The following is a 27,236-nucleotide window of genomic DNA, read 5'->3' on the forward strand; positions in this document are numbered from 1 at the left end:
TGACATGTGGGCCCACATGGGGCCCACTATTTTTTATTATTTCTTGTGTAGCTGACATATGGGTCCCATGGTTTAAATTTTTGTTTAGATCAAATTGCCACATCAGCGCCACATTAGCCAAAACCGGGCACAATACTGCCGAGGGACCTCGTTTGCACGGTTTTGTAAGTTGGGGGATTTGTAGTACCTGGTTTTACGCTCAAGGGACGAATTTCAAACTCGGCGATAAATTGAGGGACCTCAAGTGAACTTATTCCTAATTGAAAAGGACGTACTCCAGTTTCGGCCCACTTTAGGAAATTATGGGAAGCAAGTCTTATGGCCCAGAAAAGAATTGGGCTCATGGCGACTATCATAATCTAGGGCTCCATCATTATCATTAACTAAGTTAATTAAACTCACAACTACTCCGAGTCCACGATCCTCACTGTCTTGTTGCCACTAGTTGTGGACCATTCCACCAATACCTGGACATAGTTTCAGATAGACTAATTTCAAAACAATTGTCTCATCACACATGCTGATCACGACTAATCTCCTAACAACCTCATAATCTTCAATCCGAGGTTCAGTTCATACTACTACTACCACTGTTAGTCAACGATTTATCAAATGCATATAATCTACCTACCAAGTACCAACCAGTACATATTGTTCAGCTACTAAGCAGACCTTACTCTTCAAAAATTTTCAGAAGCAGGTTAGCTCCTTTTCTATTTGATGAATCTTGATGGAAACAGTAGCTCTGAAGCTGTGCTACTATCCTGCTACCCAATGGTTTTACAGTCGCTCCAACAAAACGTGTCAAACCAGCTGCAGTGGTTAATTAACACACAAAAACAACAGCTCATACTCCAACACCTGATTTAACTAAACAAGCACTCCAGTACAGCATTACAAAGCGAATGCAGCCAGTCACATTAGAAAACACGCATAATCATGAGGAAATAGGCGGCCACATGATCTATGAGCTGTGATCAGTTTGTGTCACAGCAAAAGATTCTGCTTAGCTGAGACGCACCACCTTCAAAAATTACCTGACACAAAACACAAAAACTACCAGCACAATCAAGTAATTATACGTTCAGTTCAGTTCAGCCATACATTCTTATCTCCCATTACACAAAACACTCCCTCTCTAGCCAGCTGCTGGTTTCTCCAGCCAAACAAGAGGCTTGGCACACTTGTTTTCCCTAGGTCCCTAAGCATTTTGTTTGATCCATTTCAGCTGGCTGGCTGGCATATCTGGCTGGACCTGCCCTTCAGTTGTAAGGCTATCAAAGATGCCACTCACTTGTGTGCAGGGCTAGCTAATTACCCTAGACATATGCTTGTCAAAGCAGCAAGTGTTACTAATTTACTACTACAGGTTGCTTCTGCCAAACACTACAATATCACCACAGTACAGTACAGCTAAAAAGGAACTTTCAGAGAATGTGGGCACCTAATTTGAATTGGGAACTGGATTCCATCAATACAAGACATCTACAAGCAACAGCTAAATTCTTCATGCTAGCATGATGTCCAACATAAATTTCAAGATGCAAAAAGAGCAGCTCACGCCCCCTAAAAATTCAGAGCATTATCCAGAACTCATTTGACAGATTATACATGCGCTCTTTTGATGTGCTTCGCTTTTATTACACATTTTGAGCTACAAAACTACAATCGAGTTCAGTATATTTTCCTCTTTCATAGTTCAGTGAGGTGGGCACAGGATGGACAATAAGAAACAAATGAATTATGTAACATATTGCCACTAATTTATACAGATAGAACGCATATTGTCTTCCTCATTGATCATCCAAATCCCCAATGACACCTCTACGCTTGACAAAAGTAGACCAACCGAAATTAAACCAAGGAAAAAGATACAGACTTATTCATTTTGCTAACAGAGCTTTCTTCAATCCCTCTGTTTAATTCATCGCCTGCCATCAGATTATACTTATAATAACCTTATTTTTCTGTTTCAAATGCTTAAATTCAAGCTGCTAAAAGAGAAATATGATCAACAGAAACTCAGGCCAACAGGAACTAAAAGGATATCATATTAGTTCTGAAGAATAATTCTGGTAAGTATCGTGTTTAGACTTCTAATATTTCTTTAGAGATTGGCCATAATGTCTGACCTAGAAGAAGATAACTAGGAAGAATATGATGGAAATTTGTCACAGCATACAGACTGGTGGTTAAAACAAGCAAGGATGAAATCTAATTTATCAGACTAGTTATCAAATCAATTAAACAACTAAACATGTACAATTGTACCTTACAAGGTCTCTAAACATGAGGAGCCAAAATACACAAAAACGAAATCGCTTAAGCTTGAACGAATTTCACTGAAGTAGCAAAATGAAATGCACAATAAAATTCCCTCACCTTTATTGCCAAGCCCATATCCTTTTGAATACAGCAATCCAAAAAATAAGGGATTCCAAATCTGACACAACAACCATTTCTTCCCCATTGCTTGCTTGGAGATGAAAAGAGCTCCTCACTATGAACATGGCAATTATGAACATCAACATGAGCCATTGCAGAACAAATAACCCTCCAAACAAAACTGTTAAAAGAATGTGTTAAGTCTCATGAGCCAAGACTATGCCCTACATCTAGCAATTTGTGCCGCACTCATTGATATGGAACACTTGTTGCCTCATCCGACCGAAGAGCAATCCCATGCTTGCCTGAATTCCGCTGAAATGTCAAGAAAACATCTATGCAACATACTCGCTCTCAATCACCGGTTGTGTTCTTGTCCCCAGTGCTACAGGCGCTTGTGACCTCCCAACCTGTGCCATACGCAATGTCTCCCCAGTCTCTGCATTCTGTTCCATCAGTTCCAATTTCTTATCTCTTTTGTACCTTGCCAAACAAACCACAAGCGACGCCAACAGGACCAATGCTATGACGCCCCCAACCACGCCAACAGCAATCTTCCACCCCTTGGAGCTGCCCTTAGAACGACCTGTAGGAGTCGGTATTGGCGGTGTAATGTTGCCTGAAGGCACTGGACCAGGAGGAATCGCGCTAGAGTTCACCACTATCGAGAAATGCCCTCGGCGGTACGTCGAGCACACATTGCTTGCCTCTAAGTCCCGGAATTGTGGCACACCATCCAAATCAAACCACACGCACCGAGGAGCTGGACCGCCTGCCGGCACCGATCTAACATCACTGAAATTTATAGAAATTGGGCTCCCGGAGGCGACAAAGCTCAGCTCCTGCAACCCCACCGCCGACAAGTTGGCCGCGTCGTAGAGAAGCAGCCCGAGCACCGGCGAGAGGTATGTGTACCCGGGCAGCGGGTAGTAGTGGTCAGACCAATTGCCGAGATTGTGGTAGACGAGCACCACCCTCTCGACGTACGGCTGCACGACGATGCCGGTGGGGACGGTGAAGTCGAAGTAGTCGGAGAAACCTTTCCTCCGCAGGCTGCCGCTGCGAAGGCGGACCGCGGACAGGGCGACGCCGGTGAGGTTGGCCGGGACGGTGGCGTTGTAGACAATGCCAGTGTGCGGGTGCACGAAGGCCCGGTACGCGTGGTCCTGCAGCATTGCGTCCAGGGCCCTGGCCGGCGACGACGCCTGCGCCGCCACCCGGGAAGTGGCCAAGAAGAGCAGGTGGAGGAGGCAGACGCAGGCCAAGAAATCCATGCTCCTGCAGGGGGATCAGGGGGAGTGGAGCAGCAGCAGCCAGGAGCTGAAGAAGAAGAAGAAGAAGAAGAGTAGATCAGGAGGAGGATCTCCTCCTCCTCATCTACGACCGCCGGTGACGGAATCTCCACCACTTAAGTCGGGGCAGCAAGGACGAGATTTGGGGCGGAAAATGCTGGGACCAAGCACCACCAAGGACGCGCATTTACTCCCTGAACAACACAAGGGCGAGCTAGCTCCCAGTCCCAGTCTCTCCCTCCAAAGAGAAGACTTTAGCAGCAAAAGAGCAATGGCGATGGAAGCGAGGCACGGACAGATAGGACCGAGTCCAAGATATGGTGGGAGAGGGAGAGCGAGAGGAAGACAAATCGGGAGGAAACAATGCAAAAAACCAAGATTGGATTGGAAATGGATAGAGGAAGTGAAGAATTGGGAGGGAACGAATCAATCTTGGAGAAATCCAATCCAAGCAAGCGGGGAAGCTGGCTGCCACAGAATTTGGGGAGGGATTAACGCGCCCCACGAATGATTGCGACAACCAAGACGAGGACTTGGAGAGAAGGAGGAGGGGTTTGGGGATTTGATGGCGAGAGTGAAGCAATGGAGAGAGAGAGAGGCTTTAGAAATGGAGATGATGGTGAGGGCTTCTATGTGAATTGCACATTTTTATGAGGGGGTTATATGGAAATGTTTATGTTGTGTTTCCGGGTAAAAGACACGGGATTACAGTTGGCACACCGCCCACCAGAATTTACTGCTTTGCCCCTGGCCTGGACGGCTGAGTTGTGGGTCCAGGCTGTCAGTTGGTCTGTGTGCGCTTTTGGCGACGTGTCCTCTTTTCTAACGTTTCGATTCTTCCGAGGGGCTTTTGTGCAACTCCCTAGTCCCTATTCTGCAAGGTGAGAGGGTGCTTGATGTAAAAAGTCCTCAGAGGCTGACCTGTAGGGCCCACCTGCAACTTCAAGGCGTCCAGCAAAGCAAGAGCTTTTCCAACGACCAGTGAGAATGATACCGAACCAGAACAATAATCTCTTTTCCAACGTTAACTGTCGAGCTCAGGGGCTTTTCCAAAACCAAAACAAACAAAAAAAATAAAAGTGGTTCCACGTGGCAAAGAAGCTCATCATCTTCTTGTGCGGTTGGTTCTTGATCAGCACTCGGAAAAGATTGTGTGATTGGCACTGCTCTTCTTTGTTTCTTTGGCACTTTGAGGATTTGTTTTTGCTCAAGAGTGAAGCTAGCATTAGTGCATTATCATGGCGATGAGATGATGTCTTATATGTGACGCAATTAACTTGTTATCATCTCTTCCTTCCATCTTGCTCGTGTCTTTAGTTTCATCTTTCCCTAGTGCTAGGCGGATCTAGGAATGGAGGGGTTGAACAAATTTTACAAAACTATAGCCCCCTCTTCTAATAGTATATGACAAAAAAAATTAGTGCGAGCTTAATCGGGGCTCCCGGCCCATGGTTACAGCGTCAGTAGTAAAGGCTCGAGACCCTACCACCCCTATGATGGATCCGCCAATGGCTACTAATAGACAATAATACTGCTCACTTGGTGTCCAATAGGGATGCAAGTGAGTAGTCCCGCTACCCGCATAAAAACTCACTTGCTAGTTTAGGGCTTGTTCGCTTGAGCTACATTCACTACTAGAAAAAACATTTTTCCCAACATAGGGGTCTTATTTTCGCAGGCGGACATAACGCTTAGAGCCAAATGACCGCCTATAAAAATATAAGTCGGGGTGAAATTTGATGTCCGCTTGCGAAAATCTATTTTTGCAGGCAGACCACTTAAGCGGCTCCCCTCCCTCCCTTCCTCCCCTCCAGATCTGGCCGGAAGGGGGGAGGGGGGAGGCCGGCGGCCGGGCGCGGGGCGATGGCGGCGTGTGCTCCCGGCGATGGCGGCGGACGCGCCCCTCCCTCCCGCGGCGGAGGGCGGCAGCGGCGAGGAGGGTCGAGGCGGCGCGGCTCCCGGCCCCTCCCTCCCAGATCTGGCCAGAGGGGGCGGGGGGAGAGCGGTGGCTGGCGGCTCCCGGCCCCTCCCTCCCAGATCTGGCCGGAGGGGGGTGGGAGGAGCACGGCGGCGGGCGGTGGCGGCGAGGAGGGACGAGGCGGCGCGGCCACGGCGGCGAGGGGGGTTGAGGCGGCGGTGGCGGTGCGGACGACAGCAGGCCGCGGCCGTGCGGCGGCGGCAGACGACGGCGCAGCGCGGACATGCAGCGGCGGACGACGGCGTGGCGCGGACATGCAGCGGCGGCGACGGACGACGGCTGGGCGGTGGCGGACGACGGCTAGGTGGCGGCCGTGATTTTTTTGAATGTCTTTATTTGCTTTCTTTGCTACAATTGATTCGGTGATTTTGGATGAATTGAATGGATTGGATGGGGATGGTGATTTTGGATGAATTGAATGGATTGGATGGGGATGAATTGGATGGGGATTGGATGGGGAATGGATTTGGAACGGGAAGCTACTGCCGTCCGACGGTGGCTGCCAATTTTTTTTTAGCGCTCGACGATATTTTCGCAGTCGGACATGTTGCCCGCCTGTGAAAATCAACCGCTCGACGATATTTTCGCAGTCGGACATGTTGCTCGCCTGCGAAAATCAACTATTTTCGCAGGCGTTGAGCTGCAGGCGGATGGCTTGTCTGCCTGTGAAAATATGATTTGGCTGTCTGGGAAAAGCCTTTTTCTAGTAGTGATTACAGCCAGTTATGACTGTGGCTGGCTGTAGTACAGTATAAACCAATACAAATTAAATTTTATTGTATTTCTGGAAGATGATGTGGCTGTATAACCACAGCTATATCCACCGAACACACCCTTATTTTTTACATGGTAGTACAAAATTTAGAAGAAAAAATGAATTAGAAGTGAGATAAGCAGACTAAAATAACCCGCTTGCCCGCCCTGCCTACATCCCTAGTGTCCAAGGGATCAAAAGAAGACAGCACCAGACGCTACCAAATGGATATGCACATTTCTATACGTGAAGTGATGATTGGGCTCATTTTGGGACCATGATTCATGATCCAGTTGGCTAGAAACAATGACTAATCACGCACTCATCACTGACTAAAAACTTTATAACCCACTTACACCATAACACCTTATGGGCTAGTTTGGTTTGTGAACTAAATTGGCCTTACCAATTTTTATCAATGCTAAATTTTGGTAAGTTTTGGCATGGCTAATTTTGGCAAGATAAATTTATGTTTGGATTGAAGCCAAAATAGTCTAAGTTAACTATTGAAATGGCCTATTTTCTTAGGCATGTCAAAATTTGGCTTCAAACCAAATAGACACTAAACACTATTAAAATTGTCAAATATTGGTAAGGTCAATTTAGGCCTCAAACCAAACCAGTCATATGCGACAAAATGCTCACACCAGATTAAGTCGAATGCACAAACTAATCGAAGCGTCCGGCCATTATACAGCTTCTAATTAAGCTGACGACACTAGCTCCGATACAAATGATAAATAATTTTAGGTAATTTGTAATCTTTGAATTCCAAATCCAAGTAATTGGCTAAGGACCTATTTGATTTAGCTTAGTATTATTATAATCTGGATTATTAGAAGTAAGCTGAAACAAAGAAGTAGATTATTATGCTAGATTATTATAATCTATAAGTCACATTAGTATAATCTAATAATCTTTTATGGAGGAGTTTTTTCCAGATTATTAAGTGGCTAAAGACCCACTACCCTTATATGCCTCTAATAATCCAGAGAAACAAATAACTCTGCATCTTATTCTACATCAGTTTATTATAATTCAACTTAAAGTAATCTGATTTAATAATCTAGATTACAATAATTTTAAACTGAAACAAACAGGATCTAATACTTATAGGCAATTGCTTAAACAATAGTTAGCGCTTAATTGCAAGAATGGGCCGCTCTAGCTAAGTGGTTTTGCATATTTTGTTTCCCGGAGACTTTGCAGCGAAGACTTTTATTGCTGACTCTAGTTTATCCTCTATAGTGTCTTGTGCATCGATCATATTTACGGACGAACGGAGTAGTACAGTACTATCAGAGGAGGTCAACTTAAATTACAAAACACAAGTCAAATGCCATTGATGAAACCTAATTATTTCAAGAAAGTACTAATTCTAAACATTAACAATGCTCTTGACAATGACAGATTGAGTAAAGGAGAGCTGGTCCCACGTTGCCGCGAGCCCGTGAAGAATTATTCATGCAATTAATTAACAAATGATGTCTATATGAGGATGACAACGAGCTCAAAATCATCTGCAATAGGGAGTATATGAATTTATCAAAAACAGTATTCACAAGTGAATGATGGGTTCTTCTCTATAAATTCAGACATTAGACAGTAAATTACTATTCCAACCAGCACCTTAATTTGTACTACGTAAATACAACCATGGTGGTCCAGAACATGCAGGAGAAGGTTTGATAGTGGTGTTATTGCAATCATCAATGTGCAATACATTTGATCCCCAATGCGTGGACTTATGGGTGCAATCTATGGGTACTACTAGCTACCAGGGTGGTCAATCAAAATTTGTCATGTTCTTGGCCGGCCTCACACATGCATACATGCTGGCAAGGACCATTGTCCTCTTGTTCCTTCTGAGAGTCATAAATATGTACCGATGTACACAAGCTAGCTTAGGCCACAAAATTAAGGAGGAGAATTCAGAAACCATTCTGCTCTTCAAAATTGCTTTTATTTCCCCTACTTGATCAAGACAGAGTACATTTTAAGTAGTGAATATACGGGGTGTGAAAAATGGTCGGAAAATAGACTTAACCATTTCCGTAATCATTTCATTTTTCTTGGAAATGGAATTAAAAAGGTAGAGCCCAAAATAAAAAAAAAACTGAGAATATTAGGAAATCACAAGCAGAATGACAGAATCATGCTGGTATTGATCATAAACCGTGTCAAAAACATTAAACCGTAAAATCACATTTGTAATTTATTGTGACTATATAATATGACCACGTAAATTCAAGCTCACACCTACGTAAATTACAAACCTTCTCCTTTAGCTATATACTCAAATTATTAGAGATTTGGTTGAGGAGTCAATGGACCTCTAAACTATGAGCCAAATAGATACATTGACCATAGATAATATGTTATTTTTAGAAATACGGTATTTACTGTATTATAAAAACGGTAATTTCCACATAAATATGATAAAGATAAGTAAACAGATGGTAGAATAGCAAAATTGTTCCGTATTATTTACTGCTTATATTTTTATTTTTATTGGTTATCGTTTCAAAATAGTTCATTCGATAGAACATCGGAGACGAGCCTCGATCGGTCAGAAATTTCCAATACCATTTTCGCCCCATGCAACACAGCACGCGATGATCCTTTTGATGGCCGACATTGCGAAGGAACTTGCTAACACAAACTGGCAAATCCTTTTGACTTTTGTGTACGTAGTGAAGCTGGAATCAAGCAGGTGACTATGTTCTTCTTGGCAAGCCTAGCTGGTTTAGTTAGCATGGCGTACTGAAAGTCTGAAGGAAAACCAACGGAAAGTATTCTACAGAGTACAGTGGTTTGATCTCGCAACGGATCTGATATTCCTCACGGACCTCACCTAACAAATGCAAGCATATATACTCTACAGTGGTCTCATCTCGATCGATCAATCCCCTGGATGTGCTGAATGTCGGCAAATAATTTATCAACAGCTCTGTCTGGTAACAAATGCACTCCTGCTTATCAGGATGGGCTTCTGCACATATAGGTGTAAATGTTGCCTTTACTCACTCGTTTTTGGCCCAATACTTACATTTGGAAATGTTGGCTGAAGCCATAAGCAATGACAGTAGCAATCGTATTTACTTGTAAACAGAATAATGGATCATGCAAATTGATATGATAACCAACAGTAAATCGAACACCAGAATGGAACAATAGATTCAATTCAAAGGGTCTAGAGTCATGTACAATGTGAAGTGACAAAACTGTATTTCATTTAGTCATGCACCAATCTCAATATACAAGTGGTAAACTCACTCTTGATTTTTTTTTCTCATTTCGTCTATTCACACCAGTCAGTTGTTTTACCAACCCAACATGGAACTCAAACCCTATACTGAGAATTGTAAACTTTATCTATGTATTCACACCGGTCAATTTCACCAAACCTAGACAGAACCCAAACCATACACAAAACCAGAAACCTATAATTAAATTACATTTGCAAACCAATGTGGATAAAGAATGGACAAAAACAATATGCACAGCAGTCACAATCAAACCAATTCCAGACCCAGAGAGGACAACAAATAACATGCGTCAATCTGTGTCAGGTACCAATGCATTTGGCTGAGACATTGCTTGGTAAATTGGCAGCACTGCTTTTAGAATTGCTGGATTTGGGGGATGATGACTCACATGAGCTGAGGATTGGAGATTCAGGCCTTGAGGGGACAGGAGATAGTTCTTCACGATCTAAATAAGCCTCAACTACAGGAAACATATCTTCTGAGTAAGTGTGATTGCTATCTTCTCCTGGTATACTGTCTTCCATGTCACCATCATCCAAGGGGGCAACATCGTGGGTGGTGAATTGATGAAAATCTACTATCTCACGCAAGAAACGATTTTCGCGTGCGTACATGGAGTTTTCCTGCGCCAGTCTTGATTTCTCGGCCAATAAGGTCTCCAGTTGCACACGAATCTGTTCAGTAGCATGTTCTTCAGGCACATATTTTAAATATGTATAAGACATGTTTTACTCATTACTGAACAGTGATAAGAAAAAAATAACTAAAATCTGTTGTACACAAGCAATGAACCTCTTCTAAGTGTGAAGTTAATAATCAGCTTAAAGTACCAATGCTTAATAGTTTATCTGACATGATATAGTGGTTCAAATTTTCATCAGCAATACATCAGGCTTTCATATCAACCGACCACATTGTGCAACGTACTACAAAATTTGCATATCTTTTTCAAAATTGTCCAGAAATGCAAGGGAAAGAAGAAATTTCAAACTTTTCAATGATCATAGCCAGAGTTTTAGGATGAGTCATCACAAATTTACCATCAAGAAGAAAGTAGTTCTGATAACTTTATCATGAGAATAAAATAATTCCAGGGTTACTTGCTTGGAAAACATTAACATACCAGGTCATCATCCTCTTCAGTTTTGCTCCCTTTCTGCTTTGCTTCTCGCAAGAACTTGTTCTCCTCTTCTAGCTGAGCACATCGCTGCTTCGCAAAAGCTAGATCAGCTTTTACTGTTTTTAGTTCACGGAGCACAAGTTTTGCTTTAGCAGCCATTGCATTAGCAACCTGAAACATTTTGGGGGGATACGAGAAAGGCATCACTAATCTGAAAATGTTTGTCTAAATACATGGGAAGAAAAATAAGACGTCTTATTTCAAGCCATATTAACCATAAAAACTGATAACCAAGAACATAGCAAAAGGAAAATAAGTATTAATACTTTTTAAGTACAAGCATAGCAAAGGTTTTGCCATATTAAAAAGGTCCTAGTTTCTGTACTTTAAACTTCCACTACTAGACCCAGTATGTGGCACCTTACATCGCGAGAAGCTTTTAATTGGGTTTCCTGGGCTGCAGTTTCAGCTTGATCATTTGAAAGATTAGGAGGTCTTAATGTATCAAATGCTAGGTTCGGCACATAAGAATTCGAATTGGCTTGCTTCCTTCTAATTTGTATCTTCTTTGTCTCCTCAATGATATTGGATGTCTTATTGTCCACAATTGTGAGTCCTTCCTGTTAAAGAAAGAAGAGAACAAGAGGTTATTGAAACCAATGCGATACTAAACGAGAGCAAATGGAAATCCCAGAAAATCCAGAACAACAGCAAAGAGAGATGTAGAGTTAAGAAAGCAATCAGATGGGTTGTGCCATTAGTTATGCTAAATATAAAGAGCTGAATTGAGCTAAAAATAGGACATTACTTCCAAGGCATCTCTGATTCTTCCACCAAGTTGGTTGACAGAAGCAGCAAGAGCTTCCGACCTTGTCCGGGATCCAGTATCCCCTGTCTTGCTGTGGTTTTCGAATGACCAGCGAGATTGAGATTCCTGATAAATATCACAAATTTTGAGAACAATGTGAACATAAATGCAACTTGGAACATCAAGATATCCTAATTATTCTGCTTTGTTTTTATAATACTTGCCACCTCACCTGAGCTCCAGTGGATGAATCAAACTTGCGAGGGGTCTTCTCTTTTGTGTACTCGTCAGACTTATGTGCCACGCCATCCTCATCAAGAATTCCCTTGGCTTTTCTTGCCAAAGTTTCCCATAGCCCAAGCTTGGGCTCGTTCATACTTTTGATTGATGTGTAACTGTACGATGAAGAAGAGCCCTATTCAGAGAAATTGACATGCTTAGGATACATCATTTGTGACTTGTGAGACACACACAGACATCTGAAAGGACGGTGCAAAGTGATCATTAGAGACCAACATCAGGTAGTGATTTCTTTTATCCTTTTGGAACAAAATGTTTTGTTTATCTGTAGGTGATAAACAGATGGGATGATTTAAGGAGTTTGTACATTAAGGACCAAAATGATCAACCAGCCAGAGAGTAGCCGAAGGTGGTCGAATCAGAATCATATGGTGGTTTCTTAAGGAACTGTGATGATCTGATTGATAGGCTTAAGAAATTGATTCTAATTATCTCACAACAAAACAAGTAATCTTGCGGTTATTTTTTCCCCAGAATGAAATAATAGTAATCTGCAGTTAAACATAGGAGGATTACTATACTGGTTTAGGGGAAATCAGTGTTCTTTACTAGACAAGCTTGTCCTCAAATAAATTAAGATCAGCGACCAAAAAAAAAATCTAATTTGATCCGATCAACAGGGATTGAAGACTGGGCTATAGCCTATACTGCAGTACTACAAGCAAGCTGAAGAGTGAGAGACGGGGGGGGGGGGGTGCATGCCTGCGGCGACTGGGGGTAGGAGCTCCGGCGATCATCGGCGGCGATGGGGCCCTGCTTCCGGCGGTAGGCCATGGCGGCGGCGGCGGGTGGTGGGAGGAGACCGACCGACCGACCACAAAGAGAAGAGAGGAGGAGAGCAACCAACCCAACTCTGATGCCTCGCCACCTTTCCCCCTGCAAACTGTCAGTCATCGCTGCTTTTGCATATGAAACCCTCGCCTCTGGATAAATTGAATTATTTACCAAATTAGGTAACAATTCAAAAAGAAGACTACGGAGTTGTTTAAATTGTAGCCAAAATAAACCTTACTAAATTTTGACAATATTACCAAAATTTTGACAGGATTTCTTATGTATTTATTAAAGTTTAGCAAAAAAAACTAAATGAAGACACATTTTAGATAACTTTAAAAAAAATAGTATGATTGAAAATATCATCAATCTGAATAGCCCCTACATAATCGATCCAGGACTCGGTCCTTGAGACCCGCTTTGTCAAAGGTACATAGAGTAACATTTTGTAGGGAAGAGACATTCAAATTTAATGGATCTCCAGAGAATGAATAGGCTGGCGGATAGTTTGCCAAAATTAGCTAGACGATTACCAAGCCAAAATCAAATGGCTTTTGACTGTTCTAATATTTCCCATATATGTTAAAGGGCTGGTTATCATGTTAAAAAATGACTTCTTATTCCGAAGGGAGATGTACCTATAGCTCCTGCACTCTGTTTTAAAACCTTTTATTATATAAATAAATAGCATGAGTTCTAAAAATAAGGTTGTGATTGGATAAGAAGTATAGGTAGGTAAAGAAATGGAATGGTAGAGGGTTATGATTGATTAGTAAGAGAATATTGGTACATAAGCTATTATATTTTGAAATAAATTCTAAAGGCTAAAAACAGTACTCTTTCCGTTCAAAAACAGCCAATCTAGGAGGAGATTCCTCCTAGTACGACGAATCTGGACCTATATCTAGATTCGTTGTGCTAGGAGGGGTCACATCTCCTAGGTTGGTTTTTCTTTTAGGACGGACGGAGTATATTTTAGGACAGAGGAGTAATACATAGTTGTAATCAAATATATGAAATATCTACAATGATGGTAATGCAATATGCGAGGAACTAGTGGGTGCAGATGCATAAACATAAAAAAGGGAAAAATAAATACCAAGAGAGAAGAAATGCCCTCCTCCCTCTGTCTGGTAATCTGCTGGTTTGCTTTAAAAGCTGGCAACAGCGATGACAGGAATCAGGAGCTGGAGGTGGGGCTCCACTCCACGTACCGAACCCAATAACGTGGACCGGGCCGACAGATCTGGCCCATAACTAGTATTGTTTTCCAGGCGGAAAAAGTACACGCAAGGTCCCTCAACTTGTCATCGAGATACAAAATCGTCCCCCAATCGCAAAACCAGATACCGGGCGTCCCTCTACTAACAAAACCTAACAAAACCGTTCGTTTTAGGTCTCTCGGTGGTTTTAACCCTGGTTTTGTCCGATGTGGCGGCTGAGTCAGCGTGGGCCCCACGTAGGCCCCACATGTCAGTCAATCCACGTCAGCCTCCCCCTTCCTCCTCTCTTCTACACACAGTCACACACCCAGGCGGTAGCGCGTCGGCGCGTCGGCAGCTGCGGCGGTAGCGCCTCCACAGCGCCGCGGCGAGGCGGGGGTAGCGCGTCCACGGCGACGGCTGGCAGCGGCGGGGGCCGCGACGGGGGAGGGGAGAAGGAAGGGCGTTGGCGTCGGCGTCGGCGGCGACATGGGAGAAGGGGAGGGCGTCGCCGCGCGGGCGAGGTCGAGGACGGAGACCCCGGCAGCGGCCCGGCGAAGCTCCTCGATGGCCGAATATGGGCCCGAGAAGGCGGTAGTGAGACAGGAACGACGCGGGTGTGCAGGCGGCGGCGGCGGCGCACGCCTCCCGCTGCCTTCACACGCCACACCGGTGCCCGCGCGGCCGCGCCCTCTCCGTCCCGCGTCAGCGCGTCCGGCCGACGCCCGGCGGCCTCCCGGCTCACACACTCACTTTGACCTCCCGCCCTGCAGACGCCAACATCGATGGTTATCTTCCGGTCCTTCCCTTGCTTGGGTGACGACATCACCCTACAGCAATTCCTCCTTGGAGACTGCACGCGCGCCGGTTTAAGAGCAATATTACAAAAAATCAAGGTTTTTTTTGTTGTACGTACAAATCAATTCAGCCTTTTAACTACGGTGTGTGTTTGATTACCCTTTTCTAGAGGTCGGGGTCGGGCTTCTTGAGGACGATGACGCGGTCGAGCAGAGCGGCAGGGTCACGGATGCGCCAGCCGCACTTGGCAGGCACGACGCGGCGGCGCTCGTACACAGTGACGGTGGTGTTGCGGCGGCGGTCGAGGCGGGACTGCTGCATGTAGTACACCTGCGGCGTCTGGCATGGCTGGCATGCCACGGGCCACGTGTTGAAGGCATACGCCGTGTAGTCGGCGCAGCGGTACCAGTTGAGGAACGTGCGCGTCACCACCACCGCGAACCCCCACGACACCTACACCATCCACTGCTTGTCGCCGTGGTAGCACACTGACTGCTGCGCCACGCCCGCCGATACGGCGCCGTCATCCTCGATCTCTCCTTCCTCTGTCGCCTCTCCCGGACCGCCCGACGACAGCCATCGGTGGCGTCGCCGCCGCCGCATCGGCCCTCGGCGCATTGCAGTTCATGACGGCGGTGGAGGAGATCGCGCGCGGGCGGGCGACGCCGGTGCTGGCGCCAGCGTGGGGCCGCGACGCGATCCCGTGCCTGCCGTCCGCCGCCGTGGACCCGCTCCCCGCCCCGACGGAGCTCCGCCTCCAGTACCTCACCGTGGACATCTCGCCGCCGCTGCCGCCTTGTTCCCCTGCTCCCGCGTCGTCTCCGCCGCCACGTCGCCGGCCGCCGGACCTCCTCTCCCACCTCGCACCGTCGATCTCCTCCCCACCCGTCGGCCGGCGGCGCTGGCCTGCCCAGAGCCCCCAGAGAGAAGAGCGAGAGAGAGAAGGGGAAGGGAGAGAAGAGGGGAAAGAAATAGAGGCTGACTGGACAGGCTGACATGTGGGGCCACGTGGGTCCCACGCTGACTCATTAGACACGTAGGATAAAACCGGGATCGAAACCGCCGAGAGACCTATTGTGACCGGTTTTATATATTTAAGGGATCCTCTATATATATATATATATATATATATATATATATATATATATATATATATATATATATATATATATATATATATATATATGGTTTTGCGGTTCGAGCACGGTTTTGTATCCCGATGATAAGTTGAGGGACCTTCGGTGTACTTTTTCCTTTTCCAGGCATTGGATGGGCTTTTGTGAAAATACGGCCCACTTGGTGGATGTCTTTGTCTCATTATCTGCAACGTGCCCACCCACCAGTCCACCGCAGTCTCCTTGCTGTGATTTGTTTGGCGTTTGCTTCTGCTGCTGCCACATTGTTGATTTGCTCCCAATCCGCCGCCGCCGCCGCCGCCGTCGCCGTCGGCCTCGACGGTAGCCAGCTCCGACAGAAGGCTCCCCATGCTATCCCTCCCTCTGCAATACTGTGGTTTTGCTCTGACTTCCATCGGCTAGCCTAGGACTAGGAGCAACCCACCATGGCCTCGCAGCCGTTGCTCTTCCGGTGGATGCAACCCCACTGCTGACTGCAAGGTACTTACTCCTGCCACTAATCTCCTCTGCACTCGATTCAACTCATTCCCAACTAATAGTTGCTGTTCATAACTGTGTATGTGTTCATAAAGATTATGGTAGTAGGTGGTTCATACTTCATGCCAATCGCTATAGTATTATGTGGAATTTGCCCAAATGGTCAGACCCCATCACTGTAGCTACCATTTCCACATAGAGGGGACCAGGCTCTACTGCCAATTTCTACAATCTGGTACTACTAACACATAATTTTCCAAAGCTATGAGTCTAATTCTCATTTATTTCATTTGATGGTTTATATGGCAAACTGCTGTAGTAACTGTCTTTTGGTACCGTCTATAATGCACGAGAGACTATAGTTGTCTCAGATCTTATACATGCTCTTAAGCTTACTATAACCAACCTTTTCTATTTTGATATCATCTTTTTTATTTCCTCTGTGCTCGCATTGTTCACATGCTTTTAACTCATAGATGTTTTACTTGCTTCAAGATTGGATTTTTTTTAGGGAGATTAAAACTTGATATTTTGTTGCCCAATGATTGCTGAGCATGGTAGTGTGCATTCATCTAATATAGATTGATAGTTATTTGGAGCACTGTTTTGTTTGATGACGATACAAATTTGCAGTGTGTGGATGCAGATTGATTTTTCGGTTTGCTTCTTCCGTTGGGACCCCACACAATTGTTCAGTCCAGAAAATGTGAGTTTGCTGCTCTGCAGTTTATCAGGTCAATTCAGATGCCTCAAAAGGTGCCTCTCCCATGCTATCTCCAATCTCCACCCTCGGCTCCACACCCTCGACATTCTGCCGCCTTCTCCCGCAGCCTCCGCCCCTGCCGTCCCAATGGTCCTCCCCCAGCCTTTGCCTCTGCCGAGTTCCCAGGTAACTATCTTCTCTGTCGTGAAAGACTTACAGCATTTGGATAGGAGGTTCTTAAAATGGGATATTTTGAAGTTGATGTGCTCTCTGCAAGTAGAACGTGCGATTTCGAATGGCTCATTATTGCCCTCTATTTTTCATCTGGGTGGTGAAACTAGCACCAAAAGCTTAAATGTTCCCAAAACTAGCAGCACAGCTTTGGCACTACTAAATCCTATGACTAATGCAGGTTCAGTTCCAGACATCGCCCAGATGCCACCACGCCGCCGCCACCGGAGTGTGGCCGGCATTGACCAGGATGACCTCCTAGACCCGGATGCCCTTGCCGACCCGGACAGCAGCTTCTACGAGATCAATGGCATAAGGGTCCACCACAAGGTTTGCACCCATGAGGATTCCAGTGACCAATCTGCAGACTCTGCCATCACAAACGCTGACCAAAACCAAATTGGTTTGCCCATAGTGCTATTACATGGGTTTGGCTCGTCGGTCTTCTCTTGGACCCACATCATGCGCCCTCTAGCCCGCATTGCCGGTGCCAAGGTTCTTGCCTTTGATCGGCCTGCCTTTGGTCTGACATCCTGAACCATCTGGTCTGGTGATGACACCAAGCCTATTAACCCCTACTCCATGGTCATCGCCACTTTGGCATTCATTGACCAACTCGGTGCCAAGAAGGCCGTCCTTGTCGGGTACGGATGTAACACAACATGTGTTATTCTATAGTTCAATCTGTGTGCATTACTTTTTGTCTGATGAATTACATGTGTGTGATGGTTTGGATTCAGGCACTCAGCTGGTTGCCTTGTGGCAGTGGAGGCATACTTTGAGGCACCAGAAAGGGTAGCTGCACTTGTGCTGGTTGCACCAGCCATTTTTGTGCCAGTTTTCAGGAGGAAAGGTGTGAAGGAGTATGGTGTAGGTGAACAAGAATGGCAGAATAAGAAGGATTCTAATGGTTCAAATTTGCCTACAAATCCACTCAATAGGATTTGGGGAAAATTCCTCGAGCTATGCTTGTGGATTGCAGGGTTTCTTATGAACATGATTAGGGCAATAGGTAGTATTGTTCGATCTTTATATTGTAAAGCTGTTGTTGCTGTTCTTCGATCATCAGTTGGCGTGAGGCTGGTAAGGTTTTTTTTTTTTTTTTAATCTCTAGTGCTTTAGTTAATATCCTCTTCAATGGATACTTTAGTAAATGTGTCAACAAAAGTAGCTAAAATCCAATTAGCTTATCGACTCTCACTGCCTCACTAGATAGCAGACTTTTCCAGTTCACAAGCATTTCTTTATGCATTGAAAATAGTCAGGTTGAATTCTTTTCTTGATTGGACTATGGTGACATAGGTAAGATTGGTCATGGATAAATTTGGTATATTGGCTGTCCGTAATGCATGGTACGACCCAAGCAAAGTGACAGATCATGTCATTCAAGGTTACACTAAGGTGATTATCTATTTCTGAAAATTCTGCAACTATCGGGTCCTAATGCCAAAACTGAAAACTGTCTTTTCTTCAGCCATTAAGATCCAGAGGTTGGGAGATGGCTCTTTTGGAGTACACTATATCCATGATCATGGATTCTATATCATCATCGAAAGTGCCTGTCTCAGAAAGGCTTTCTGAGATCTCGTGCCCAGGTTTTCATATACACTCTACTTTTGGGATCCTTCAATGATATACAAATAAGCAAAAAAAAAAAACTATTTGTTATCCATGTTTGAATTTGCATTCAGGTTTACCAGTGAACTATCATTATTTTGGACAAATGGTTGGAATTATCTTGCATGTGGCTGATAAATGATGTTACTTTCTGAATGGGTTGTGTGTGTGTTTACCATTGCAGTGCTAGTGGTGAGTGGAGACACTGATCGCCTTGTTCCTCGTTGGAATACCGAGCGCGTAGCACGTGCGATTCCTGGTGCAGGATTTGAGGTGATCAAGAACTCTGGGCACTTGCCACAGGAGGAACGACCCGAAGAATTCGTCTCTGTTGTGGAAAGGTTCCTAAGAAAAGCTTTTGGAAGACCCAGCGAGCAAGAGAAACTGTTCCAAGCAGCTGCATGACACTACTACCTGCAGATCCAGATGAGAGTTAAGACTTAAAAATTGACAGATACAAGAGTGGTTTGAGTGAAGAGAAAACTAATAGATAGTGTATATATATAGGAAAATATATAGTGATGAACTCATCGGGTTGCCTTCTTCTTTTCCTCATTTTTCTGTGAAACTAGAACTCCCCATGGTGTTTTCAGAACAGCTGTATCTGTCACCTTCATCTTTTGTTTAGTCTTTGGGACTTCCACCGTTTCACATTATAAGACGTTTCTGAGTTTTGAATGGATTCATGAATGGATAAGGAGGGAGAAATTAAATCAGGTATACATAAGCTTAAAAGATAGGGAGGGGGAGGCAGTGTTGTGTGCATGTGAAAGGGAGGAGGAGGTGGAAGGGACCTTATTTTTATTTTACTTTTTTTTTTGAAAAGTTCAAGTGAGAACCAATGTTGAGATGTTTCCTTTTTTAAAAAAGAAAAATTATTTGATTGTTTTTCTAACTTTTAAGTAAGTTTTCTTCTAAAAATAGATCTAATTGATGAAAAACATGAATACATTGAGATAAGCGAAATTGCTTTCTAACTTTTAAGACATGTTAAAAGCTCTCTATGGGTTCTTTTATAATGTATGCTGACTTAATACGACATAATGCATATCATCAATTGATTTTATTTTATAATGTCTTATTCTTATTTGGTTTGTATGCAAAGAACAATAGTCTATGCAAAGAAATCTATTTTGATTTTGTATAGTAAAATATATATAATATGGAACTTAAATTATTTATTTGTTTATAAATAAAAATAATTGGAAAAAATTTAAAAATTAAAATATACTAACTATTGATTTCTTTATATGACGTCGTTAGTTTTTTTTTTTAAAAAAAAGAGGAGGCGGGGGAGAGTGTTCATATATAAATGACCTGGAGAGAAAGATATGTAATTTTGTATGTTGTTTTCTTTAGCGAATAGTGCGTAGGTATTTTTCCTTGCTTACTTATGTATGTGTTTGGATGTGGCCCTTGTTATTCATGTTTGCATGCATGTGATTTTTAAGCGCCTGTTTAGTTCACGAAATGAAAATTTTTAAGTGTCACATCGGATGTTTGACTGGATGTCGGAAGAGGTTTTTGGACATGAATGAAAAAACTAATTTCATAACTCGCCTGGAAACCGCGAGGCGAATCTTTTGAGCCTAATTAATCCGTCATTAGCACATGTGGGTTACTGTAGCACTTATGACTAATCATGCACTAATTAGGCTCAAAAGATTCATCTCGCGATTTCCTCTATAACTGTGCAATTAGTTTTTTTAATCTATATTTAATACTTCATGCATGTGTCCAAAGTTTTGATGTGATGTTTTTGAGAAAAACTTTTGGAAACTAAACGGGACCTAAGTCTACTAGCTAGTGAACTACCATTATATTGCAAGTTTGCAACCACGTACATGTTGGCTTATCAGATAACTGTTTTTTTTTTATCTTTTTGAAACCAGATACTACTAACGACTTGTTTGTTTACCATTATATGGAAGCAGTTTAGCGGCAAAATAATTTATCAAAAGAATAATTCACCAGTGGCACTGACTGGTGGGCCGTACCTGGCGGGCAGACGCAGGTGGTTTGGCTTTGGCTTTCCGCTCGTCTTCGTCTCCCTCCTCATATTTTTCCCCACCTCCGGCCAATACCAATAATAATCCAATCCCCAAAATCTCAAAATTCCATTGCTTCCCGTATTTGGCGTTGCTCCACTGATTCGATTGGCGTCACCTTCATCAATCGATCGCTGCAGACTGCAGTTGGTTCCCTCCTCTCCTGCCAACGACCACGAGCCCTAGTTTAGGCCGCCCCCAAATCTACTGCCATCCCCGACTAGTATCCCATTTCTCTTGATTTTAAGGGATCCTGAGGGGGATGCTTCCTCTACTCTGCTGCAGCAACGCTTGACAAGGTGGAGGTTCCGCTGTTTCTCACCACTTCTTCTCTGCAATCTCTAATTTCTGTTCATCTTGTTGAGCATATGCAGCACAATCACTTTGATACAACTTCACTGCAGAACTTCCGCTAACTACAAATTTTCCCTCCAGGCTATCACATCCAATCCAATGGTGCACTGCTGACCAACTTCAGTGTCGGGATATCCATGTCTGACCATCAATTTGCCGGCCAACCAGATGTGCAGTGCCTAGTTTGCACAAGGCCGTTTACTTTGGATGCTCAGGTGACTGATACCTTTGAAGCTTTAGCCATATGCAGGGACTGCAAGGCCACAGTACTTAACGATGTCGAAAGAGATGAAATAACCAGCACTTCTCATCACACAAGACGGAGAAGGCAGAGATCCAGGACTGCAAGTATTGATTCCCTGGAGGACGCATTCTCGCAGGAGTTCTCTCAGCTGATCGACTTAGCAAGAAGACAAGGTCGTGAAACGGATATTGATTCTTCGTCAGTCCTGCCGCAACATGCGTCGTACAATGCGACACCAAGCCACTCTCAAAGATGGCATGCTTCAGATGACGAGAGCGACGGCCTTAATTATGTTGATTCTGTGTTTGGTGAAATTGAATCAACCATCAGTTTTGGTGACTATGGTGCGGATTCAGACACCTCCATAGAGGAACATAGTGTATCGGCAAGGAGGAGGATTTCCATTCAACTTGACAATGGAAGTTACATGAACACAGATACCGATATTGATCCCATGAATGCTAGGCTGGATCAGTGGGATTCAGATGACCAGGAAGATGTGGAAGAGTCTGGTTTTGATGAAACAATAAACACCATGACCCAGCACCAGCAGCAATCACATGATATTCAGCTAAGTGGATTGAGTGAGGACGAATCTGAAGATGGTGTATGGAATTGGAGCGTGGCTGTACGTCAAAGAGCAAACGTGACAAACTTGCTAGAGGACATGGAAGGGCCAGAAATGAGGACAACTTTTGTCGGGAATCCAGATGATTATGTTGATGCAAGGCAGTTCGAGATGCTCCTTGAGCAATTTGCTGAGGACAACAGTTCCAGAAGAGGAGCTCCACCAGCTGCTACATCCTTTATTGAAAATCTCCCCTCTGTGATTATCTCCACAAGTCATCAGATAAATGATGATGTGATCTGTCCGGTCTGCAAAGATCCAATTCCTACCAGAGCTAGAGCAAAACAGCTACCATGCATGCATCTTTATCATTCATCGTGCATCTTGCCATGGTTTAGTTCTAGAAATACATGTCCTGTCTGCCGATATGAGCTTCCTACAGATGATGCAGAGTATGAAAGGTCCAAGCAAGCCACAACCAATGTAAGAGACATTCAGGTTGTGGAAGAAAATTCTGATGAACAAGAGGTCCAGGTAACTCGTCAGATGGCTGTTGGTGCTATCGAAGAGACTAATACAAGTGAACACAATGTTCGTGTTGATGAGCAACCAAGCAGTGCACGCAGGCGCAGTGGATGGCTTTTTATTGCTGCTGCTCCAGTCGTAAGCCTTATCGGTTTCGCTCTAGTTTTATGCTTTACAAATCCTGCTAGGAGTGGTAGAAGGCAACTGTACTGTAGATCCCCAAGTGCCACTGAAGTACATGTGGGTACCAAAAAGAGTTGGTGGTCTATGTTCTAGAATGTTCCGGCGGTACATCTGATAACAAAATGACTATATATGGTGGTGCGTGATTGTTTCTTTAGAATAGTTTTATTTTAAAATTTTCAAATGTTGTAGTTGCTGCAGTGACCGGTCGGAGTGTTGTAAAAGAATTCACATGCCTAGTTTCTTCTGCTACTTTGCTCAGTCAAGAAAAGTGTGTATTGATACTTGCTATTTGTTTAACATATATGTGCCATTGGATATCCTATGCTTCCTTGATTCCTTCTGTTGTTGCCTCATTTAAAAATCACCATGGAAGAGAAGACTCCATTTGCATTCAGTGCTTTTCAGAATTCTACCCAGTGTCCAGTTGAGAAGTAATTCGTCTCCTATTGTTTGAAGCTCGCGTCTAGGCTTCATTGGTTTGTGCCTCACAAATTTTTTCTGTATGTTAATTCTTGGTATATTGTTTCTCTCATGAAATGCTTCTGGTAGCTAAAGTAGGTTGTGCATAATGCAGTATGCTAGCACAGAACTTAAGGCTGGTTTTAGATTGTCATCAGGTAAAACAGGGGGATCAAAATGATTTTCTTGCAGTAATTTAGTCTGTTGAATTCACATCGTCATGAACTGGAAGGTCTAACTGATTGTAAATTGATCCCAAGATGTGAAAGCAACCTACAAAACAATCAGTTGTTGAAGAAAAGGTCAAACAAAAGAATTCACATGCTTGAGGTGTTAAACAAATATATAAAGCTAGTGCACGAAAGACCTAATGTACTGAAGATTTGACAGAAATAATTTGCTTCTCTGGTTCCCTATGCTCATGGAGAAATTGCTTGCACTCATTGTTGTTCTTGTCATACTTCTTAGCTTAGCTCTGTTCTACTTGTGCAACATCCTATGGCTGAGGGCTGTGAAGATAAGGAAGAAGTTGAGGAGGCAAGGCATAAGGGGTCCCAAGCCTACTTTTCTCTATGGCAACACCAAGGAGATCAAAAGAATCCGACAAGAACTCAAACTTTCACAGAAGCAAGGCACCAACAACTTCATCTCCACCCTCTTCCCACACTTCCTCCTTTGGCGGGAAACTTATGGTATGTATATGCTAGTGTTTTGTGACTTTGTCCATGATTGGCTCTTGCACTCATATGTTCATGACTCATGAGTAGATCAGATTGATGATAGGATCCTGATGTTTATTAATGGCATGTCTTGGAGAAAATTAATCACCTACAACTGTTGAAGTGAATTAATGAATTACCATGGAGAAGCAGGACCCCGAAGTATCCCTGCTATTAAAATCTAGTTTATAAGCCTGAATTGATCATTTAGTAGGGAATTGGAGAGCAATCATAACTTTTTTAATCTCTCCTCTTTTTACTGTTTTTCAACTTTTAGTAGGATATCAAATTATATAAACAGATCAGACACTTTTCAGAGAAATGGTGCCATCACACATTTTTAAATATATATCTAATCGTTTGTTTTGTAATTTTATTTTGTCCAGTTTGGTTGCTATTTACCATCCTACGAAGTTTCTGTTTCAGATTCTAAACAAGCTCAGATGCTAGTACTGAGAATTATTAAACAAGTTTGTCAGGATCATAATTATTGATGAATAGTTTATTTAGACTGTGGGGCCTTTTTACAGCTTAATATAATAGCCATTCAACTCTTGACAGTCATATAAAGGACTCAGTAGTTGACCATCAATTAAAATTTTCATACACCCATTTTATATGTTATCTCGAGTTTTGTGTTGGATAACTAAACATTTCCCAACTACTTGTAGATTAAGCAGGATCTGACCTACTTTGGTAGTGAGAATTCTAATACAATAACAATCATATTTATCATTTCCTTTGCTCTGAAAAATGTAAGTTTGACAATTGATTTCAATCTTAGAATAGACTATGCTTTTTATCTCATTTTCCCTATATTCATGTCAAATTTGAGGGAATGTCCATGTTGAGTTCTTCTTAATGAAGTTAATTTACATGTGTATTTTGACCAGGCCCAGTGTTCCTATACTCAACAGGAGCTATGGAGATACTACAAGTTTCTCACCCAGATATGGTGAAGGATATAGGCCGGTGGACACCATCAGAGCTTGGTAAGCCTAATTATCTAAAGAAATCTCGCAAGGCCCTCTTTGGAGGAGGTTTATTTACAGAGAATGGTGATGAATGGGCCTATCAGAGGAAGATAATTGCACCAGAGTTCTTCATGGATAAGATTAAGGTACCATTAAATTGTGATTGCTTGTAGTTTTCATGGACTGAAAACTAGATCTCGTATCACGCGTGATTGCAGTTGTTATTTATATATGCATGCAGGGTATGATACAGCTAATTGAGGATGCAACCGTTCCAGTGTTAGAAGCATGGGAGGATATGATTGACGATGAGGGAGGGTGTAGGGAAATAGTTGTCGATGATTACTTGCGGAACTTGTCAGCAGATGTAATTGCCAGGGCTTGCTTTGGGAGTAGCTTCACAAAAGGAGAAGAAATATTTTGCAAGCTTAGGCAGCTCCAAAAAGCAATTGCTCGGCAAGATTCGTTTGTTGGTCTGTCTGCACTGTGGTAAGTCAATGAAATTAGTGGCAATAAAATGAGAACCTTCACGTGTGTATCATGATATTAATAACCAAGAAAGAGTCTTTTGTATACTCCTTATTAATTTGAGATTAGTAGGTAACAAGTCTTGTCATTCAGTAGAGACAAATAGCTAGAGAACCTCGCCGTAAACTGTTTTTAAACAGCACATGTTTAAAGTATGATAATTCAAGCATGGCATAAACTAGACTTGCCTGTCACAATCACAGCTATAAGTGATCAGGTATGCTAATTAAGATGGTTCATGCTATATTTCTGTTGCAGGAAATACCTGCCAACCAAGAGCAGCCAAGAAATACAGATGCTGGATGAACAAGTCCGGTTACTGATCCTGGATGTCGCAAAGGAACAACACCACTACCAAGACTCACACAACAGTCTTGTCAACGCCATCATTGATGGTGCGCAGGATGGTCGCAGCGCTGCAGAGGCCGAGGACTTCATCGTCGGAAACTGTAAGACCATCTACTTCGGAGGCCACGAGAGCACGGCGGTCACCGCCATCTGGTGCCTGATGCTACTCGCCACGCACCCGGAATGGCAGGAACGCGCCCGGGCTGAGGCAATGGAGGTTTGCCGGGGAAGGTCGACATTGGACGTCGACGCCCTTCGCCGGTTAAAGATTGTGAGAAATTAACATCTTAAACTGCATTGTTTCATCCTGTAACAACTTGACAGAAAATGTAGAAATTTACAATGGATGCTTGCTGATGACAAATGACGACGATGTCGAAATGATGCAGGTGACGATGGTGATCCAGGAGACGCTTCGGCTGTACCCGCCGGCGTCGGTGATGATGCGGGAGGCCCTGACGGACGTGAAGCTCGGCAGCATCGAGGTGCCTCGCGGCACCATCGTGCAGGTGCCCAGGCTGATGCTGCACCTGGACAAGGAAGCCTGGGGCGCCGACGCCGACGAGTTCCGGCCGGACCGGTTCGCGAACGGCGTGGCGGCGGCGTGCAGGGCGGCGCACATGTATGTGCCGTTCGGGCACGGGCCCAGGACGTGCATCGGGCAGAACCTGGCAATGGCGGAGCTGAAGGTGGTGCTGGCCAGGCTGCTGACAAAGTTCGCCTTCTCGCCGTCGCCGAGGTACCGTCACTCGCCGGCGTTCAGGCTGACCATTGAACCCGGGTTCGGCTTGCCACTCATGGTGACAAAGCTGCCATGAGTTAGCTCTGTTACTGACCCAATCGATTCATCTCAGCTCCCCTATTCTGGGTGTATGGCCATGGCCACAGACAGCAATGCTTGTTAATTAAGCTCCTGTTTTGAGATGAAGTTGTTAAGCACTCTCTAAGCTCGTTGAACCCAATTAAGGGTTTTATAATGGGAGAATTTTCAGTATATGCCATCGAATTCGCACTACTTTCAGAATATGCCACCTAATTCGTGCTACTTTCAGAATACGCCATCGGAGCACGAATTTCCTTCGTTCCGTGACACTCCGTCTCTTCCATCCGAAGCGCCGTCGTCTTCTCCGCCCGGCGCCGCCGTCGTCAGTCCGCCACCGCCTGCGCCGGCGTCCGTCCGTCGCCGGCATCGTCCATCGTCGTCGTCGTCGTCGTCCACGGCGTGGCGTGGGCGCGGAGGGAGGCTAGCAGAGGGGCGAGTGCGGCCGCGAGTGCTAGCAGCGGCAGCGGCTGCGGAATGGGGCGGCTACGGCGGCGGGGAAGGGGGTGGGGGAGAAGCCCCGTGTGGATGGTGGGGTGAGGCGGAATGCGGCGGCGTGCTCCAGCCGGAGGACGCGCTGCGCGGGCGGTGGAGGATGATGATGGCGGCGACGGCGAAC

General features: G+C 44.3%; 5 protein-coding genes across 10 annotated transcripts; 3 read left to right on the plus strand and 2 right to left on the minus strand.

Annotated features, from left to right (window-relative positions):
• Positions 1-1,720: 1,720 nt before the first annotated feature.
• Positions 1,721-4,253, minus strand: LOC4349619 (uncharacterized). Of its 2 annotated transcripts, XM_066305461.1 has the most exons (3): positions 2,614-4,253; positions 2,383-2,500; positions 1,721-1,931 (listed from the first exon to the last, which is right to left on the minus strand). In XM_066305461.1, exon 1 carries the CDS (start codon positions 3,657-3,659, stop codon positions 2,721-2,723), a length of 939 nt encoding a protein of 312 aa, XP_066161558.1. In that variant the 5' UTR covers positions 3,660-4,253; the 3' UTR covers positions 1,721-1,931; positions 2,383-2,500; positions 2,614-2,720. The 2 variants fall into 2 exon arrangements, with proteins under 2 accessions (XP_066161558.1, XP_025877433.1); XM_026021648.2 differs by lacking the exon at positions 1,721-1,931 and having other exon boundaries at positions 2,362-2,500.
• Positions 4,254-9,558: 5,305 nt separating this feature from the next.
• LOC4349620 (uncharacterized) lies at positions 9,559-12,784 on the minus strand. 2 transcript variants are annotated; one of them, XM_026021595.2, is made up of 6 exons: positions 12,609-12,784; positions 11,839-12,001; positions 11,607-11,732; positions 11,224-11,418; positions 10,802-10,969; positions 9,559-10,352 (listed from the first exon to the last, which is right to left on the minus strand). In XM_026021595.2, exons 1-6 carry the CDS (start codon positions 12,641-12,643, stop codon positions 9,978-9,980), a joined length of 1,062 nt encoding a protein of 353 aa, XP_025877380.1. In that variant the 5' UTR covers positions 12,644-12,784; the 3' UTR covers positions 9,559-9,977. The 2 variants fall into 2 exon arrangements, with proteins under 2 accessions (XP_025877380.1, XP_025877379.2); XM_026021594.2 differs by having other exon boundaries at positions 11,839-12,021.
• Positions 12,785-16,029: 3,245 nt separating this feature from the next.
• On the plus strand, positions 16,030-19,564 carry LOC4349621 (uncharacterized). 4 transcript variants are annotated; one of them, XM_066305734.1, is made up of 8 exons: positions 16,030-16,296; positions 16,389-16,528; positions 16,927-17,182; positions 17,409-17,871; positions 17,968-18,310; positions 18,530-18,628; positions 18,702-18,822; positions 19,029-19,564. In XM_066305734.1, the coding sequence occupies exons 4-8, from the start codon at positions 17,810-17,812 to the stop codon at positions 19,247-19,249; spliced, it is 846 nt and encodes a 281-aa protein (XP_066161831.1). In that variant the 5' UTR covers positions 16,030-16,296; positions 16,389-16,528; positions 16,927-17,182; positions 17,409-17,809; the 3' UTR covers positions 19,250-19,564. The 4 variants fall into 4 exon arrangements, with proteins under 4 accessions (XP_066161831.1, XP_066161832.1, XP_066161830.1 ...); XM_066305735.1 differs by having other exon boundaries at positions 16,940-17,182; XM_066305733.1 differs by lacking the exon at positions 16,389-16,528.
• Positions 19,565-20,913: 1,349 nt separating this feature from the next.
• Positions 20,914-26,793, plus strand: LOC9270841 (cytochrome P450 714C3). The gene is made up of 6 exons (XM_015761601.3): positions 20,914-21,191; positions 21,328-23,920; positions 24,841-25,067; positions 25,163-25,410; positions 25,708-26,068; positions 26,187-26,793. The coding sequence occupies exons 2-6, from the start codon at positions 23,644-23,646 to the stop codon at positions 26,613-26,615; spliced, it is 1,542 nt and encodes a 513-aa protein (XP_015617087.1). The 5' UTR covers positions 20,914-21,191; positions 21,328-23,643; the 3' UTR covers positions 26,616-26,793.
• On the plus strand, positions 21,384-22,881 carry LOC107275252 (uncharacterized). Its single transcript, XM_066305398.1, has 2 exons — positions 21,384-22,674; positions 22,772-22,881. The coding sequence occupies exons 1-2, from the start codon at positions 21,384-21,386 to the stop codon at positions 22,879-22,881; spliced, it is 1,401 nt and encodes a 466-aa protein (XP_066161495.1).
• Positions 26,794-27,236: the final 443 nt, after the last annotated feature.

This window comes from Oryza sativa, chromosome 11 (assembly GCF_034140825.1).
Source record: "Oryza sativa Japonica Group chromosome 11, ASM3414082v1".
Taxonomy (NCBI): Eukaryota; Viridiplantae; Streptophyta; class Magnoliopsida; order Poales; family Poaceae; genus Oryza; species Oryza sativa.

What these genes read in the sequence shown, in the direction of transcription:
- LOC4349620 (XM_026021594.2), bottom strand. Translation starts at nt 12,680, where the DNA reads ATGGCCTACCGCCGGAAGCAGGGCCCCATCGCCGCCGATGATCGCCGG. An exon ending in GAATCAGAGATGCCTTGGAA is followed by an intron (nt 11,419 to 11,606) that starts GTAATGTCCTAT and finishes TTTCTTTAACAG; the next exon opens with GAAGGACTCACAATTGTGGA. An exon ending in AATTAAAAGCTTCTCGCGAT is followed by an intron (nt 10,970 to 11,223) that starts GTAAGGTGCCAC and finishes AAAATGTTTCAG; the next exon opens with GTTGCTAATGCAATGGCTGC.
- LOC4349619 (XM_066305461.1), bottom strand. Translation starts at nt 3,659, where the DNA reads ATGGATTTCTTGGCCTGCGTCTGCCTCCTCCACCTGCTCTTCTTGGCC.
- LOC9270841 (XM_015761601.3), top strand. Translation starts at nt 23,644, where the DNA reads ATGCTCATGGAGAAATTGCTTGCACTCATTGTTGTTCTTGTCATACTT. An exon ending in CCTTTGGCGGGAAACTTATG is followed by an intron (nt 23,921 to 24,840) that starts GTATGTATATGC and finishes TATTTTGACCAG; the next exon opens with GCCCAGTGTTCCTATACTCA. An exon ending in TCTTCATGGATAAGATTAAG is followed by an intron (nt 25,068 to 25,162) that starts GTACCATTAAAT and finishes ATATGCATGCAG; the next exon opens with GGTATGATACAGCTAATTGA.
- LOC107275252 (XM_066305398.1), top strand. Translation starts at nt 21,384, where the DNA reads ATGTCTGACCATCAATTTGCCGGCCAACCAGATGTGCAGTGCCTAGTT. An exon ending in TGTTGATGAGCAACCAAGCA is followed by an intron (nt 22,675 to 22,771) that starts GTGCACGCAGGC and finishes AAATCCTGCTAG; the next exon opens with GAGTGGTAGAAGGCAACTGT.
- LOC4349621 (XM_066305734.1), top strand. Translation starts at nt 17,810, where the DNA reads ATGGTCATCGCCACTTTGGCATTCATTGACCAACTCGGTGCCAAGAAG. An exon ending in CATCAGTTGGCGTGAGGCTG is followed by an intron (nt 18,311 to 18,529) that starts GTAAGGTTTTTT and finishes ATGGTGACATAG; the next exon opens with GTAAGATTGGTCATGGATAA. An exon ending in TCATTCAAGGTTACACTAAG is followed by an intron (nt 18,629 to 18,701) that starts GTGATTATCTAT and finishes TCTTTTCTTCAG; the next exon opens with CCATTAAGATCCAGAGGTTG.